General features: G+C 38.3%; 1 protein-coding gene across 4 annotated transcripts in view; it reads right to left on the bottom strand.

Moving 5' to 3' along the window:
• Positions 1 to 18137, bottom strand: part of SLC25A13 (solute carrier family 25 member 13) — a 101694-nt gene that overhangs the window by 4852 nt on the left and 78705 nt on the right. For all 4 annotated transcript variants that reach the window (XM_005518816.2, XM_088063437.1, XM_088063433.1 and 1 more), the window contains 2 exons: positions 11619 to 11759; positions 1161 to 1299 (listed from right to left, as the gene is read on the bottom strand). In XM_005518816.2, the coding sequence (XP_005518873.1) occupies positions 1161 to 1299; positions 11619 to 11759 (280 nt within the window). The remainder of the gene's footprint in view (positions 1 to 1160; positions 1300 to 11618; positions 11760 to 18137) is intronic.

Here is an 18137-nt window from a genome sequence, read left to right as displayed (position 1 = left end):
CCTTGCTCTCAAAGTGATGCAGCACTGTGTATAATTTTGACCAAGAAGTTTTCTCAGGGAGGAGAAAGCTTAAAATCAAATGAGAAAATATTGCTAAACAACCTTTCTGTACTGGATTCATGCTATTCCCTCGTTTTTCTCACCTGGCAGGTCACAGCAGTCTGCCAGGGGCCATGCTGAAGAAGGAACTTGGCTGCAGCTTAGAGAGACCAAGCAGCCCCCAGCTGATTTGACCCTTCCTGCTTGCTACACACTCCCCTAAAAGTCCTGTTGCACAAATTTGCAAGCCTATTTGTTTCCTAGGGAGGAAACCATGGACACTGCAGGAGCAAGTCTCTCAAGCTGCCCTCTCCAGCAGACAGCTATCAAGTGGCAGTCCCCTTTGGGTGTAGAAGCTGGGTGCTGTGGAGGTACCAGCCCTGCAGCAGACACAAGGGCAAGCTGAGGCTTACAAAGCCTCTGTCTCCTCCCTTAGGCTCTGGCACACTCAAGCTAAATTCATCTGTGAGAAGTTAAGCATGTTTGGGCTCTTCTGTCTGGTATGCAGCAGACTAAAACATCCAAGTGCTCAAAATCACACTCTGCACCCTCTGTCATATCTGGGTATGTGAGGAATTAGCAACCTGTGGCACTGCAGCAATGTTTTCAAGATGTTCTGCTTTGTTTAATATTTTAAAAAATGATAAAGGTAAATCCTCAAGAAGCCAAGGATCTCCAATGGGATACTGAGGGTAACAAATACAGTCATAATTTTGTCACCTTTAATATCATTGTGTTTGGAGAGCTGTGCTTCTAGTGTGGCTTCTGGACTATATATACCAAAATTCAAGACTCATTAGATCATAAATAATTTCAATAAAACATTGCCTACTAGTGAGACACAGCCAAAACCAGCACAGTAACTTCACAAGGAATGATGATAAATGATAAAAAAACATCAGCAAAAAGCTTTAGTTTCCCTTTCTTTTGATTATACCAGGAACTTACAGTATCTTCAACTCACTCTGAAGCATAGTAACTTTGTTGTTTCTGCACAAGGCTGCAAAATACAGTATTGTTGCACATAGTCCTTTTGCACATTTTTTCACTGTTGTCACTATCATAATAATTGTGCTGCCAGAGCAGTATAGAGCCATGAAAAAAGAAATCTGGGAACTTACCAGCTATTGATCCAGCCAAGAGCAGATTTCCAGGGCTAACCCTCCCATCTTCATTTGTAAATGAAGCTTTCAAATGAGCATAACAGGGGAAGTAAATGGCAGAGAAGGGGATGTCACGCAGGAAACATGCCTTAGCACCCTGTTTGCAAAAGAGAATGAGTTTTGAGAATGAGCAAATTTACTATGACGAACCATGAATATCAGAGAACAGAGCAACATTGTATTTTTTCATTTTGCTGCACAGGCCTTATAGAAAAAGCAATTTCCCCCTCAAAATTTTGAGAGATACATGCATCCCTGCTGAGGAGTGTCTCTGTGCTCTTTCTTGGTTCAGTAATTTTTGTCATTGTATGTATCTTGTCTACTTGTTCTCCCTCACTCTGAAGTACTGTAGTTATGTGCTGGTAATGGAGAAAATGCTACATGTTTGAGTAAACTCTGAAAACACCTTTGGAAAACTTTAAATAGTTGACCTTGTAGCCATGAACCTGTAGTGGGAGTTTAAGAAGTGTTTGAAATAGAGCCACAGATAGGTCTGACACCTCTCACTCCCATTTAAAATTAATACTCCCAGGAAAACCCAGTTCATACCTCTATACAGACACTATAATTGATAATGCAACATATATTGAGGGAGTAGGTGCATAACAGCAAGTCTTTTGCAGCACAGTAACAGCATGATTTACTTGTGAATTTTAAAATACAAGTTATCTGGGATACAGTTTGTTTCAGTAACTTTCATCTCTTACTGTTAAATCTGCCTTGCTATCAACTTGAGGAAGTACCATTATCAGCCAGTGAAGTTACCAGCAATGCAGCTGGTTTCAAATCTGAGGGAAGCAATCAGAAAAGGAAATTTCTGGGGTAGTGAAGAGCAATCAAATGTTTTTCAAGCAGGAGGAAAAGTAAAAAGGCCACTAGGGAAGGTCAGCCAAAATAAAATATCAAATAGTATCCATGCTCCAACAGCAGAAGGGATTTGCAGTTTGCCTTTCCTCAGAATGGAGATCCAGAGGACACCAGAGCCTGCCAGGACTAAGACAGGAGGAAGCCACAAACAAGAGGTGGCTTGGGAAAATGGGTAAAATCTTTCAAGCTTGAGAAAGAAATGGTTCATGGATGAGCCTAAGCCTCTTCTCTTTGAAGCAAGGGTGGAGACCTGGTGAAACTGCTTGAGGTTCATCCACAAACCCTCGGGGGGGTGCCCTTTTTACTGTACTTCTCTTTTTCACAGGTCTGCCAGCACATGGCTCAGTGCCAGACATTTCACAGGGGACATGCTAATATCCACATAATTTAATTAAATCTAATGATATGCCTGGACACATCTGTAAGCTTAGCCTGTACTATAATACAAGTTAAAATATAGCGCTTATCCAAGTTGGATGCTGGTTATCAGACAAAAGAGCTGCAAAGTGTCAGAAAAACCGTAAAGTTGCCTTTCCATGAGGCAAGGCAGATCAAGGCAGCAGGATGTGTGACAGGTCCTGCAAGCTACTTTTCAGGAGACTCTGATAAGTGCAGTTTGCAGTCAGAGATGCCTCTGAGAAAATAAAGATTTATCTAAAAAAGCCATTAGATCTTGCAGTCAGGCTTTCTGTGTCTGGCTGTTCTGTGTCTGTTCATCTACTGAACACAGGGAGCACAACAGGCTCTGCTCCAGCCCTCAGTGCTTCCCACCACACTTTCTCAGCTTATTTCTTGATGTTTTCAGACTGAGTACTGAACACTTCCCCTGACACTCCCTTTGGAGGTTAATGACTTCTGCTGTTTAGACCCTCTGGCTTCTCACTCAGCTGGATGTCTGATTTATGCTGCCCATCGCTGGTTCTTGTTATGCCTTTCTAGAGACACTAGGCAAAATGTCACAAAGGAACTCGAAAAGCACTGGTGTTGGTGCTGCTCTACCCCTTATGCTCTACCTTCAGGACACAGAGAAGGTGAATTTTTTGTATTCAACAGAGGCAAGTATTCTGGACTCTCATGCACAATAGAAGCCAGTTTAACAATTTACCTTTAATCTTCATATAGACAAGACAAGGGTTTTACCAACTTCTGCATGAAAAAGTCCAGCCTTTTAAGGATCAAATATCTGTATTTACTTCATAGAAAAATTATGAAATTCACAACTGAAACATTCACAGACTGACATGGTTTCTTCAAAGATTTATTTTTAGAGCATGCTTTTCCTCAGAGCAAATCTCCTTGTTGCCTTTGCCCTCAGGGCACAATACTTTTATTTTCTTTGCAATGTTGTCATTAAACACTGCACAGATTTTTTCCTCTGCATTTTTTGCATACCCTGAAATATCCTGATATAGTTAAAATCAATAAAGTCCAAATACAGAAATCAATAAAGTCCAAATGCAAGCAACTCTCAGTTCCTGAGCTGTTAATATTCCTCCCCCTTCATTAAAAGGCTCCTTTTCATGGGGCAGAAGTGACATCTTGTTAATATCACTAATCATATACATTCAGGTATGCAGAGAGGGAGGGATGTCTTGATCATTTGGCTCAGCGCAAACAAAACCTGGATCAAAACTTGGATCCACTTTAATAATAACCAAAGTTGGCTCTGATCCAGCATTGCAACAGTCTAAAGTTTCCCCCCCATCACTCCATTTAAAGTCTGGGAAAGTGTGTTTAAAAGCAGGCCCCATTTAATGTCAAGTTAATCATCTGCAACCAGCCTAGACCAATTAGGAAGGCTTAGGGAGCTTGGCCACAGTATCTTGAAAAGCAAAAGAAACATTTATTTTACTTCTCGCACCTTTTTGATGTGGACAACGTGCTGAAAGCCAAAGGGAGTTTTAATCAATCCCCAGAAAGCAGTAAGGAGCATCCGCCCGAGTTTATTCTGGCAGCCAAGGTGCAGACCTGCCAGGCATGGAATTGTTGGGAGATCCTACACACCAGGACATGCGCCTTCCTCTGCAACAGCCTGTTGGCTCCCATCTTCAATCTCTTTAATAACCTTAAAGCTCTTAATCTCGGATAGTATCTCACTGAATAAATCAACGGAGGAAAAAAAAACCCTGGTTGTCAAAGATTCGGATAAATAAACCCAAGTCAGTGCTGGGGCAGGTTCTTTAGCATGCTAATTCCTGCTTATACCAGCTCTACCTGCAAATAAGGCTCTAAACAAACTATTTCTACTACAAGGGCAGGGTAATTATACTGACAAAGGCACCTCTGTGTCGGGTTGGGCAGAAGGAGCCGGCAGGTCTGGGAGACGCAGGCTTAGCCTAGTCTCCTGCAGTGAATGCACATTGTCTAGTGCAGGGGGAAAAATGCCAGACTGGGGGAACCCAGCAGCATTCAAGACAACAGTGGTGCACCTTGTCTGCGAGAGTTATTTAATGCTTCTGGCACCTGTACTTACAGCCACCTCCTCTTTTTCTCTTTTACAGGTTTAGAATTTATTTGGCATGTATAATTGTTATTTTGATCCTATAGCTACAAACAATAGGCAGCATGTCATTTCTTGATCATTTTGCATTCTTCTTGGGTTTTACTACAGACTTAACCCTTTGGAATTGGAGCCCTATCAGCACCTAACAGGTTTTGTAACAGTCAGTCAAATATTATTGGTATTTGCTTTCAAGTGCTACATTTTTTTTTTCTACTGTAAAATGACATTGACTTAAAAGCTTCTATAGGTTTTTATTCACATATATTTATACCAACCAAAATATGAAACTGATTTAAAACATCACATTAGAGGAACAAAATGTCGACTTCAAATGTTCTACCAGCAATTTCAATTCAGTTTGCAGGGAAAAAATATAGCTGTTTTAGTAGGAAAGGCATTTTTTTGGTTAATTTCAAAGGAAATTTCTGAAAAGCAAGTTCTGACATATAACAGTCACAAATAGGCATGATGGATGCAAAATGTAACTCAAAACTTTTACTACTGTCTTTCATACATTTGTCCTCCTGCTGTAAACACTCAGCTTCATGACATGAAATAGCTCAGCTGTTATCAAAGGAACCAGGTGAGAGCTTGGTACACATCCTGTCACTTGAGATTACACTTTCCAGGTCAACACACCAGAAACTTGTCTATGAAGCATTTGGGGGGAAGGGACAGCAGGGGAAAAGGAGACTTTTAGAAGCTTTTCTGACTAGTTTTGGAAATGAAAACTGTGTTGGCAATATCAGCCAAAGCACAAATTTGAGCTAAATACCTTGTAGTAATTATAAAAATAAACATTACCACAACCAATGTACCCTTTCCTTAAAAGAATCATTTACCACTCTATTATTTACTGTCTTCCTGGGATACAGAATAACTTTGTTGTGGAAAATTACGGAGCGGTACTGTTATGTTGCAAAGCACTGTTCAAAATGATTATGCATAAGAGGAGTAACATTTTATTAAACCTTTTATGGTAGATATTATATGGATATGAGTTTCTGTGATCTACAAAATAAGTAGGTATACTTACAGTGTTTCTTTACATGGACACTTTAAAGTTGTCTTTCAAAACCAGAGAATATAAATTCAACTAACTTTAACGGGACTTTATTCATATTAAGGTGTGAGGCAGAAGACAGAAAATGTATTAATGTAATCTTGGATGATTACTTCAATATTCAGTTGTGACTAGAAAGTATATAAAATCTATTAAAAATATTGAAAAACAAAAAAGTATCTCTTCCCATTTCTGCCAGCACAAATGATATTTTGCTTTAGTTTAAGTGATATTTTCCCTGACTGCGATATGTTGTCTCTATATTTTTAAGAACAGCTGTCATCTACGGAGTATCTGTAGCTAAAGCATTTACTAGTCACAAGCTTCCATGCCCTGGTGCTTTCACAGTAACTATTACTGGGAGAAAGAACACAAACAGAGGAAATAAATTCCCTCTGCAAAAGTGCTGTTATGTGCCTCCCCAAAGCAGCATCTGGATTTTGAGTACAGTGTTTTAAAATATTTATTTACACAAGTAGTTCAGAATTTTAGACAAAGACAGAAAAAAGTATTTGCTTCCTAGCTTTGAAGAACTACAGGGGTTCAACCCAGCAGTCAGCTTAACAAGCTGTATGTGTCAAATCTTTTTATTGCTGGAATTAACATGCATTTTATTTCTAAGCTGCATATCATTATGGAATGGCTAATATCTGACTACCCAGTGAAGGAGCAGGGAGTCTGGGAGCAAGCGCTGACTGTAAATTTTTGCACTTATTATGATGCCAGACCTACTGCTCTTTAGTTCATTAGTGAGGAAGGAAGAGAAGGGGATATCAATTATCTGACCCCAACCTCTATGTGCTGTGATAGGAATTTTCTCCCAGATAAAAACTTTTAGAGTTACAAAGGTCCAGCAAGGACAGTCTCCTCAAAGCATTAGGAAGGTTTATTCCACTGTGCAGAAGGCTGAGCAACCAAGTCAGATGACCAGCAGAGAGGAACTCATGACTGAGCTCAAATGCAGAAAATTAAAGGGAAGCAGAGGCGGGTATGGGCTTCCCAGGATATACAGAACCACTGCTTGGGTGTGCAACAATTGCGACAGAAAAGTCAAGGATCAGCTGGAGACTGATCTAGTAAGGGGATATGAAGGGGGAGTAAAAAAGGTTTCTGTAAGCACATGAGCAGCAAAAGGGCAACTAAATAAATTGTGAGGCTGTTGCATGATGGGGGCAGGAAACCTAGCAACAAAGCACATGGAAAAAACAGAGGAATTACCTTTGTCTTGTTTTTTACTAGTAAAATCTGTCCCCAGACCTCTCAGCTCCACAAGCTTACCAGAAAAGTCTGCATTACCTGCAGACAGGGCACTTGGAGCCATCTGCACATAGACAATCCTGAGACCAGAAGAGATACCTCCAGTGGTGCTGAGACAGCTGGCTGATGATGGTGTGAGGTTATTACTACCTTCAAAAGGTCAAGTCAGACAAGTGGAACTAGAACAGACAAACATCACACCCATCTCGAAGAGTAAGAGGGAAGATCTGGGAAACTACAAGATGTCTGGGCACACCTCTGTTCCTGGGAGGTTTATGGAGAAAATGTCCCTGGGAAGCCATTTCCAAGCATATGAAGAGCAAAAGAGATATTGGGAACAACCAATACGGATTTACCAAATCACAGCTGACCAACCAGTATGCCAGACCTGTGGATAAGGGGACATAAATGGATGTTGTACACCTCGACTAAAAGCCTGGCTTTTGAGAAGGTCTGTTATCATATCCCATAGCTAAACCAGTGGAACATGAGCTGCACTCTCAGCAGATGATGCTGAATTGGGGAAATAGTGTGCTATAGTGAGAGGCTGTGTCCAGTTCTGCTCTCTCCCATGAAAGAAAGATGTTTTCACGCTGGAGTGAGCCCAGTGCCCGGCCATCAAACCAGCTGTGTAGTCCATGGCATATAAAAGAGGAACTCAGTGTGCTCAGCTCCAAGAAGAGCAGGCTAGGGAGAAACCTTAATGCTCACTTAAAGAGAGTGCTGGGAAAGAAAACTACTCTTGGAGGTGCACAGATCAGAAGCTTGAACAAGGCCAATTCAATTAGGCATAAAAAAAGAGGTGTGGGATTTTTTCTTTTCCATGTTTGCTTTTAAACCATGAAGGTGGTCAAGTAACGGGCCAGGCTGCCCAGGTGACCTCCAGGACTGGCTCTCAACAGAACTTATTCCAACATCAAATCTGCAAGTAGGGAGAGCACAGAGCAGAGATCTCAGCACAGTACTACTGTGAATTGTTTCTGTCTGTAGCACAGTAAAGTGCACATTAACATGCCAATGAATGACCCAAAAGAATATTACACTCACTTATACAGAGGGGCACCAAAACTATGCAATCCAGCTTCTCTGTGATCCTCAAAGGATATTCATTTGGACTAGAATGTGGGGATAATTATGATCATAACCAATACAAGATTCACTCAGCTGGATGCAAAAAGGGTTTATATAGCATTTCCTTTGTTAATTTGTTGTCATGAGACGTAAGACTTATCTGTCTGTACCTTGGTTTTCTCTGTTAATGCAAGACAGGAGCACTGAAATTACCTCTATCAGGGGGGTGTGGGCATTTTATTTCAAAATCCACAGGAAGTGCTTCATAGATAGAAAATAACACAAAATATAAGAATTCAAATAACAAGTAGTACCTCTTGTTAAGGCATGCAGGAATTTGTCTCATGAAGCTAAAACTAACTCTTCACATCTTCTGGCTGCACTTATAATTAATACATTCTTCCTTGCTGAGTACTATATGGGACTCTTACAGATTTTCACCTAAATTTCAGCATAAACAACTCATGGGAACTAAGCAGAACATGCCAGATGGATCTGTAGTGGTAACAACAACTTTCAGGGATGATCTTTCTCTGAACTAAGAAAGGAGAATTTTCACTGCAATCCTTGCCATGTGGTAAATAATAACTATTTTGAGTTAAAACTGAAAAAGACATTCATTTATTTCAAATTAAAATTCCTGAAATTAAAATTCTAAAATTCTGCTTTCAACACTTGCAGAAGAAAGTCAATCAGTTAAAATTTAAGTCATGGCTAAGACAGGAAAGTGTTTAAACAGCTGGAATACTTACCTGAAGATCCACTAAGCCTTCAAGAAAGAAACTTCAAGATTCCCAAATGAAATTTCTAGAATAACTATTTATTCTTGATCTTCCACAGCAGTATCAATGAAGTCATAACTAGATCTACTAAAATAAGTACATTAAGGGCTTGAGATAGAAGTCTTGCGTCTTAAAACACAAAAGACAAAGCTAAAGCAAAGACTTCAGACGCAAATGGAATTGTTAGAGTGAACAACATGCAAAGTACTGAGATAGTCATAAAATCCTCATTCCTGTTTCATAGTTTAAAGCTAATTTGACTTGTTAAGAGTATGAACATTCCAAACATACCAAGATATTCCAGCTCTCATTAGTAGAAGATTCATTATTCTTTGATGTCCACTTGGTCATTATACTTACTAAATTAATTTAGAAGCACCACCAAAGAAGGCAGCACCTACCAAATCTAGTCTCATCTGAAATTCATTAAGAGCCATTGATGTCTCTGGGTAACACTTACTGGAGCTGGTGACTGATGCAATGAGTTATTAATATCTGCCTGGCCTCACAAACACTGCCAGCTCCAGCACAAGCATTCAGGAGAGGGCTGCATTTGCCTCCAACATTGCTGTTCCACAAGCACCTCAAGGCAGTTTAAAACTGTTCCGAGACAGACTGGCTCCCCATGCCACAGCCATTCCTCCCTTTGACTGGGTACAACCATCCTGAGAAGTTACAGAGTGAGCTGGTCTGGTTTCAGAACAAACTAAGCCCTAAGGAGGAGGAGGCTTTAATGACTTTCTTGTTCCAGATCGTTATGTGGGTGCACTGATTCTCTGACTGGTACACAGGAAAGAGGGCAGATAGGATTGCTATTTTCTTTTGACTGCAGTGCCAAATGTTTGGTAAAAGGAGCATAAACCTGCGTAATTACAGACCTAGCTGTAACGACCTTAGTAGTAGGTAAGGCTTACCACACAAGCCTTGTGACACGGTCTATGCCTAGTGGGTGCCTATCATTGCCAGGCTAAATTCTCTAGTTCTGTCAAATCGCTCAAGTTTCTGTAGGCAATGAATCCTAAGGACATACAAAAGGACATGAACACAAGAAGTGGGGTGGAGGGGTTGAGGGAGTCGTTAACAGAGACAACAGCTGAGTAAAACCAAACCCAAATCCTTCTGTAGCTTTTTTTCTTTTTTTTTTTCTTTTTTTTTTTTTGTGGAGGCAAATGAACTCAATAAATGAAGCACTGAAATGGTGTGTCTTGTGATTAAGTGACTGTCTGTTTCAATGCAACACAGTGCTGTAACTAGCTCCTGTTCATGTGTAGTCCTTACAATAACCACCGGTATTTATTCTAGTGGATAGAAATAATTCATGATACAACCCTAGATATTAATGTCATTAAAAATGGAAAAACGTAGCAAATTCTGCTCAACCACCAAGAGCAGGTATTCAGGGAAAAAAATAAAAATCAAAAGTTGCTACCTTAGTAAACTAGTTCATCGCTGGTTCTCATTTTGTGTTTTCTTTTTGCTAGTCCAAGTAAAAGTCAGTAGCTGACCTCCATTCCTGCACAGCCTCAGGGAAGCAGACTCTACAAAATCCCTGTTTTCAGTTGTAAATGTTAATCTGATCAACACACAATGCCATTTACTAGGAGTTTACAAAATAGCCTCAGCTTCAGTAAAACGCCTAAAAAAATTAGCAAGTCAATTTAAAGGGAAAAACAACTCCCCATTAAATCCTATTCAGACCTGCAACTTCTCTCCAGGCCAAAACATACAGACACGTTCTCGCGGGCAGACTCCCTCTTTGTAATGTTAACAGAACAATTTAGAAAGACTGGATGCTTAAAAAAGCAGATGGAATTTAAATACAGGGGAGAAGGGGGATGGGGTTCATTTGGTGTCTTTTGGAGCATCTCCAATTTATGGCTGCAGTGCTGTAAATAAGAAACAGGAATACTGCCTGCTTCACTGGAAATCCTAGGACAAACTGGAAGTATGCAAGCTTTTCCCCGAGTTTTAGGCTGCAGAGTAAGAAGAAACATCACACGGTGCTCTGCAGTATATGGTATTAATTACCACTTTTGTTTCAATACTTGAAACAAAGTTTCTCAAAATAAGTTTCTCTGGCTTTCTCAAAATATTTAAGACCTTTCATATCCCCCCATATCTAATCTCCTTCATTTAAAAGTAAAAGACATCATAAAAGTATGTTAATCCTTTAAATTGTTTGTAGCATATATCCTATTAGATTCAGCATTCAGAAGATGTTTTTATTTCTGCTGTCATCATTAAGCCTAACGTAACTTACACGTATTTATGTATCTATGTGAAGACAGTAATATAGCAAGCAGAACTGTGGAGTCTGTAGCATACACTCACAAAGGCAGCTTTTTGTGGTATTATTTTGGGTAATATTCTTCTAAAGAAGCTAGGGGAAGCTTGCTTTAGGAGTTTATTTTTATGCTGGGCTCCCACTGTCTGTATTTCTTCACTATTATTGTGCTGCAATTAATTCCCATCACCAAATGAATGATGACATCTGGGAAAGTTGCTGAATCAAACACAGAAAGTAGAAACAAAGTTCCAAAACGGTAAGCCCTATATCATGTAGCAGATGAAAATAAGCTTTTTTTTACAGCAGGCAGAATATCAGGAATCACAAACTAATACTCAATGAACCTTAAACATGCTGAAGTAAGAAAAGAAATCTCAGTAAGATTTACAAAAACCATATGCTCAAAAAGATGAGACAGTTTCTTCCCTTAATCAAAAAGGAAAAAAATTAAGATATACTATCATGTAATATTTCTTTTAAAAAGTACAACTGTGTCCACCCATGAAAGTTTGCGAGAACAATGTAATTATATGTTGATTTGAAAGTTTTATAATAAGCTTATTTTTAATATTTTTTAAAAACATACCTTGTAAAGACCAAAGAAACCTAAGTCCCTTAACACACTGAGGGCACTAACTCGTGGACCAGTAGTAATTTCTCCAGCCACCTGCAATCGAATCTTGACAATTTCCAGTGGATTGGTAAAGATTACTTGAGAACCTCCAGCCTGAAATTAAAAGCAGAAATCAATATATTAACCTGCCACATTATTTGCACTGTGCATCCTGTTACATTCAAGACAAGACATTTTCAATCTTGCTGCACTCTGTTAAGCTATTAGCAGTCAAGAGTTTTAGTATTAGTGCACCTCACAAGGTAATAAACCTACTCCCCCGTGAGATGAGTTGTCAGGAAAAACAGAGGAAGCAGGTCAGCCACTGCAGGACACTGCAGTACATCAGACAGACACTAGCTCAATTCTTTTTACAAGAACACGTTCACCAACACCAAGTTATGCAATACTGACAAGCCAAGAACACTGTAACACAAGTACTGAAGTAAAAAGAAGAACTCGTAACTAGTAAAGCAGCTGTAATGTGCAGTATACAGAAAGTGAAAACATACTGTTGAAGAGTAGAAATCTGGCAGAAACTTCTTTCCAATTTTCACATGAGTTCGTATAACAAAGAACACATGGATTCCAATAAACTGAATTGCAAGTATATTGTGCTTTTTAAAAAAACCCTCTGAACTACCAGTTTCAGTGCCATTCAATGCTGTTTGATTCAAGAGTCTGAGCTCTACATCATTATTTAGGTACCAGGTATTATAGAAAAGAAGGTCTACAGACTGAAGGATTCTCTTAATCAAGAACTGCTAAATGTTTCCCATATGTCAGTCTCCATTTGTTGGGAAGACACCACTCAATCAATTCTGAAAGTCTGCTTTAAAACACAACGGTGGAAAGCACTTTGGACTCCCTCTGGTTCTCGTAAAGTCCATCTCATTCATCACATGTAACTTAGGGCATAACCCTTCTGCTACACTGACAGATCCTGAGCTAAAAATCTGCAACCAGGAAAAAAGGTATGTGAAGGTTACCTAAGTGCATTTAAAAATATTCATTCAAACTCCTTCTGGCTCAAATTCAACAGAATGTCATTCTAACTTCTGATAAGTATGTAATTCTGTAGTGTGACAGTTGTGCTCTTCTCTAGGTTCTGAAATCATGTGAAGTATGCAAAGGGCAAACCTCGCCCTCCCTACAACAAAATAACTACTTTGTTCTAGAAGGTAATGACTAAAATAAAATAAGCATTTGAAAGCACTTGCATGTAGTGATGTCTAGTATGTAATATTTTAAAAATTATCCCAGTGTTAAAAGAATTAATTGTAGCTCAGATTAACTATCATTCAAAATAAAAAATACACGCAGTAATATGTTTCAAATAATGTGCTGAAGAAATGGCAAATCACACGAACAACTATTCTTGTCTACCACTTGGAGTGAGCATACACAATGTAGTTACAAATTAAAGTCTTTACATAACCCCCAAAATATCCCAAGTGTTTCCTATTTTGACCAGGAAAAGCATACTCTTGTGTAACTCAACTGGTTTTGACTTTCAAATTGGAATAATTTAATTTAACTGCTTTTACCAAACCAGAATCCTGATGTATATAAAACCGCCATTCTTGTTGCCATCAAAAATTAGACTGATAAATTATTTGCCACATAATGCTGATTTAAATTTTGCACTTAAGCTGAATGTTAAATAAGTAAGCATTCAAAACAAAAAATTCTTCCTTTTACTTGTCTATTCATCTTGCAAAGTCTTGAAATAAATAAAAAGAATCCTGGAAAGGTTCTTTGATGAATTGCATACTTCTATATAATAAAAATTTTGGTGTAGGTATTACAATTATTAGGCACTCCCATATGCCAACATACATATCTTCTTCTTTAGAACTATAAAAACTGAATTGCAGGTGATAATGTTAATTTGCAAGTTTGTTATACTCTATGTTATTCCCTAAAACATATTACTTAAAAACTCATATCAATTGATCTACTAGCAGAATTAAACTACATTCCCTCAGTATAACATTCCTGCAATTCATTGTGCCATGACTCCGTGAGAAATGTTCCTTTAATTTTCACTACAGGAAAACCATATTAAATTTTAAAAGATTACAACAAAATTAGGTATTAGTACAAAATTAGTATCTTTACTACTATTAGTGCACCAAAACTTGGAATAATGTAAAAAATCTATTAAAATGTTTGTAAGTGAATGCTATTATAAAGAAAGGAAGTAGAAAGGTATCTCTGATTTTAAAGAAGAATAAAGACAAATTATTTCCATACAATATAATTTCAATACAAACAGATGGGAAGTACTTCAGGTGCTAGCACATATAAATGCCTGTGTTTGCATGGCCAGCCTGGCTGTGTTGACACTTCCAGCATTAGACATTTGCTGCTCTGGCTAAATCACACAGGACTTCCTCTGCTTCAGCTTGCTATTTAAGAACATGGATGCTATTATTTACACACTGCATACAACCAAGCTCAATACATTCAAAGTTTTAAAAAATCACTGAAACCTGCATGCACATGACAGTACTAAAAGGACTATCAATTTTGCTGCCCACACAGCAGGTTTGAAGAGAGACACCAGTCATTTCCAGTGTTTCCAGACAGTCCAGATACTATCCCAGAACTCCCTGAACAACCTCTGTCACACTCTGAATTTGATCAATGATAAACTCCAAAAATCAAACGGTGAATAACTGCAAGCGACGAGCCAGACAATACCTGACAGAGGTCTCAGTAGGAGGGTTTCTACCACCTGCCTGCCTTGTGATGCAGAGGAAGGCTGGTTTATCAGCCTGTGCAGAGGCAGTTCCAGTGGTAACAAGCACAGTCGCCTGGTGGGGAGCTTTGAGCATTCTGTTATTTGAGCATCTGTGCTGGTAACTGCAGCTCCTTGCTCTCAAAATGGGGGGGAAGCAAACCGGAGATGGCTCTCTAATGAAATGATTTCTTGCTTATCTAGTACTGGTAACTCCTATTGTGTTATTCATCATCACAGTAATGCAAGCGTCTCATAAATATTAATTTATTTTCTCCCAGTGCTTCTGTGAGGAAAGTGCAATGAATCCGGTTTTACAAGAAGGGGTTTTGAGGCAGACAGTTTAATTGTATGACCAGTGTGTGCATTTTCCCCCAGCTCAAACATTCACAACTTGTAACAGTCTCTAGATAACCTCATCTCCAAATCAGTAGCTTGAATCACAATAGCATGGCTTCTGTCCTCTTCCTCAATTTTTGCATAGTGAATGCAATGAAAGAAATCTCATCAATCTGTTTTTTTTTCCAGTCTTTTCAAGGTACTGGTATAAACTAGTATGAAGAAAAAAGACAAAACATCCTCAGCACATTGTATCACCCTGTTCATTAATTTTGTTTGTTCAAAAATTGAAGAATACTGCCTTCTGGTTTGCTAGCTTTTGCAGTTAAAAATGCATTTAATTATAAAATTTTGAAATAAGCTCCCAAAGGGAAGAAAACTACTTTTTTGTTTGTTTGTTTTTTAAATAAACACCATTTAAGCTCAGGTTACTCAAGTTTAATGATTTCTCAGCTAAGTGTCAGAAAAATCAAATACATCAACTGTTTAATACAGATGCTTCCCAGTAACACAGATTTTGCTGTACTGAAGTTACAAACTTGAATACCCTCAACTCTGAATTCTTTATCACATCTTCCAATCATTTTTTAAACAAATGATCTGACTGTATAAGTAACTCTATAATTTTTCAGTTTTTATCATGTGATTAAACTACAATTTTGAGTTATTTATATGTGTAGATAGCCAGAGGTACTGCATAGATAATTATCTCTAAGGGCCCACAAAGGGCTTATATTATACTGAAAGAATTTAACGTTTGACCTAATCACAAGCACTTACAGTCTTGTTTGATTTAAAACAAATAAAATAAAAGGGAAATATCACTGTCATTGAAGAACAATTCATACATGCATAACTAGAAATCTACATGCCTTTAAATGTCCTTTAACAAAGTCATCTAGCTATGTACCCATACACATGTGGATTTTTAAAAATAAGCTGGTTTTTCTCCCATTTTAGCAGTTCTTCACCTCTGCTATCAGTATGATATCACCCAACACCTCTCGATGGCAGTATAGTCTTGCACAGTAATACAGTACTGTCTATCATGACTCCTGCTACTTTCCTGCTTTACTGAACAGAAGGAAGAAGTAGAAATAGTTGAGGATTGGTTGGGGTTTTTTTGTCCGGGGAGAAATAAAGCTCACTCTGTAATTAAAAAAAAATTGATTTAGTAGCAACCACTTAACAATACTTCAGTTTAAGAAGTCTAAACTTTTTCTATTTCTTCATGTGCTCAAATCACTCTGCAATAAACTTACTGGAAAATAAACAGATTTTTCACCCCCCTCATTACATTGAGAGAAGAAATTCCTGTTCTTTTAAATATAACTGCTTTTTGTGTCCTTATGAGATTAAGAAATTAGCACACCAGACACAACTCTCCTCGGGCTTTCACATCTCCATTTGAAAGCTTTGGTGTATGTTCTGGAGGGAGTGCAGCTTGCAATTAAAGAAGGAGATTCTGTGTTTTCCATTCCAGAAGAAAGTACTAGATTATTTTCTTTTCAGTGCTACTGAATGTTCTTGTTCCTCTAATTAACCTTATTACCTATTTCCAACCATAGCCCCTTTCCTGCTCTCAGCAACAGCTTTTAGGGTCAGCCTAAGATCTTTCTTCTGCATCCCATCCATCTTATCACATATTCCCTTTTATGGTTTCATGGATGAAGAAAGTATTACTATTGCTATTAGAGTGTTAATGTTTTTTCAACAATATTACCCAGGGATAGCAATTATAGCAATTAATGGCAATCATAAAAATACATAAGCAATATATTATATAATTACCAAAAATCAACCTCTGCTAAAGAAATTGTCTACAATGTCTTGGTTACTTGTTTAATCTACAAAAGACAAGCAGATCAAATTCCAAGATTTTTAGTCAACTGTTTATCATATTCAGTCCTACTGCATACTATACTCTCAGTTGTCAGATGCAGCTTGTTTTCGTGTGCATTTCCTAGCATCCATTAATCCTAATTAAAGTCAAGGTTCCTAAAGTAGACCACTAAATAAAGATTGCTCTTTGTTATGAACAAAAATTAAATTAAAAATGTACTGATGATTTCAAGAATGGAAGAATTACCATCCCCATTGTATAATAAAGGGCAACTAAGGCAAAGAACTGTTCAATGATTTACCACAAAATCACACCCCAACTCAACAACAGAACAAGGCTTAAAAGCCAGATTTACAGAGTGCCACTGCAGTGCTTCGAACTACCTCTAAAAGTCTTGGTGCTTGCATGGCAGTAGGTCCCAAGAGGATTAGATGAATTATGCCAAACTGCTGCAGAGGGGATTTCACTATGGACTCTCCTGTTACCAGAAAAGGTCCCAAGTAACAGAGAGCAGTCCAAAGTGACTGCTTCTCTTACAGATCTCAAAGGTGATAACCTTAATTTTGTGGTACTGTATGTCAAGACCCAAGCAAGAGGGTTCTCAAAAGCTTAGTTCTATGCTACCTTTTCATTCCAAAAAGCCAGGCCTCAAAAATCTAGATGAGCCATCTCATGCTATTTTGTGTTCTCTCATCTATGGTCCTATCTACACAGCATTCTGATAATGCTCTTTAGCAATGGGAGTTCATATAGTAAATACCTTTTTTTCAGATCACTAGATTTCCTGAGGCCTCAATCATCTGCTTTTCACTACCCTGATCAGCCTATCACAGAAACAGCTTTCATGCTGCTCAGGCAGAATTCTGTTTTTCTCTAGCTAATCTTTCTTGTCTTCAGAGGACAGCCTTCCCTTGGTCTGGCTATGGTTTTACTTTGTACAGTTCAAACAGCGAACGCTGCCAGAATCACAGTCTTGCTAATGTCCAAATGTACATAAAATGTAAAGCAAGTTCTGCCAAATCCTTGCATAAAAGTGCTCATAAATAGAATTGCAATTAGTCTGAACAGAAGTACATTCCTGCTACTGCCCTGGATTTCCAAAAGTCAGATACAAGTTGTGAGGACTGTCGTACAATAGAATATTAATGACCTGTCTAAACAGAAACAAAAAGGAGTATGGTTTGTTTATAAGCACTGACCAAGTCTGCAACGGGAAACAAATTGAAATTGTGCGTTATTTTCCATGTTATAGGTAATTCACTTCTCAGAAGCCTAGCCAAAAAATCAAAGTGGAGCCTATTTGATTGGCATTATAAAAGCAATTAACTTACAGACCTGTCAAATCTGTTAACATTTGGTTCTGTCTGTTCTACTTGTCTATTTTGACTAGCTGTAGAATCATTTAATGATTTACAGACCTTTCAAGTCTTAAGGTATGGTAGCTGTATTAAAACTGTGACCCATTATTTCTTGGTCACATCATAAATTACTGTGACATCATAAATATCTTCCTTTTTCTCACTGAAAGCTAGATTTTAATTCCTGATTTGAGTTCTAGCCTTTGTTT

The sequence above is a fragment of the Pseudopodoces humilis genome, chromosome 1 (assembly GCF_049639895.1).
Source record: "Pseudopodoces humilis isolate 2021_Gansu_Grassland_sample_001 chromosome 1, ASM4963989v1, whole genome shotgun sequence".
NCBI classification, from domain to species: Eukaryota; Metazoa; Chordata; class Aves; order Passeriformes; family Paridae; genus Pseudopodoces; species Pseudopodoces humilis.
The sequence above is the reverse complement of the archived record's forward strand: the minus strand, read 5'-3'. Positions and strand labels throughout refer to the sequence as shown.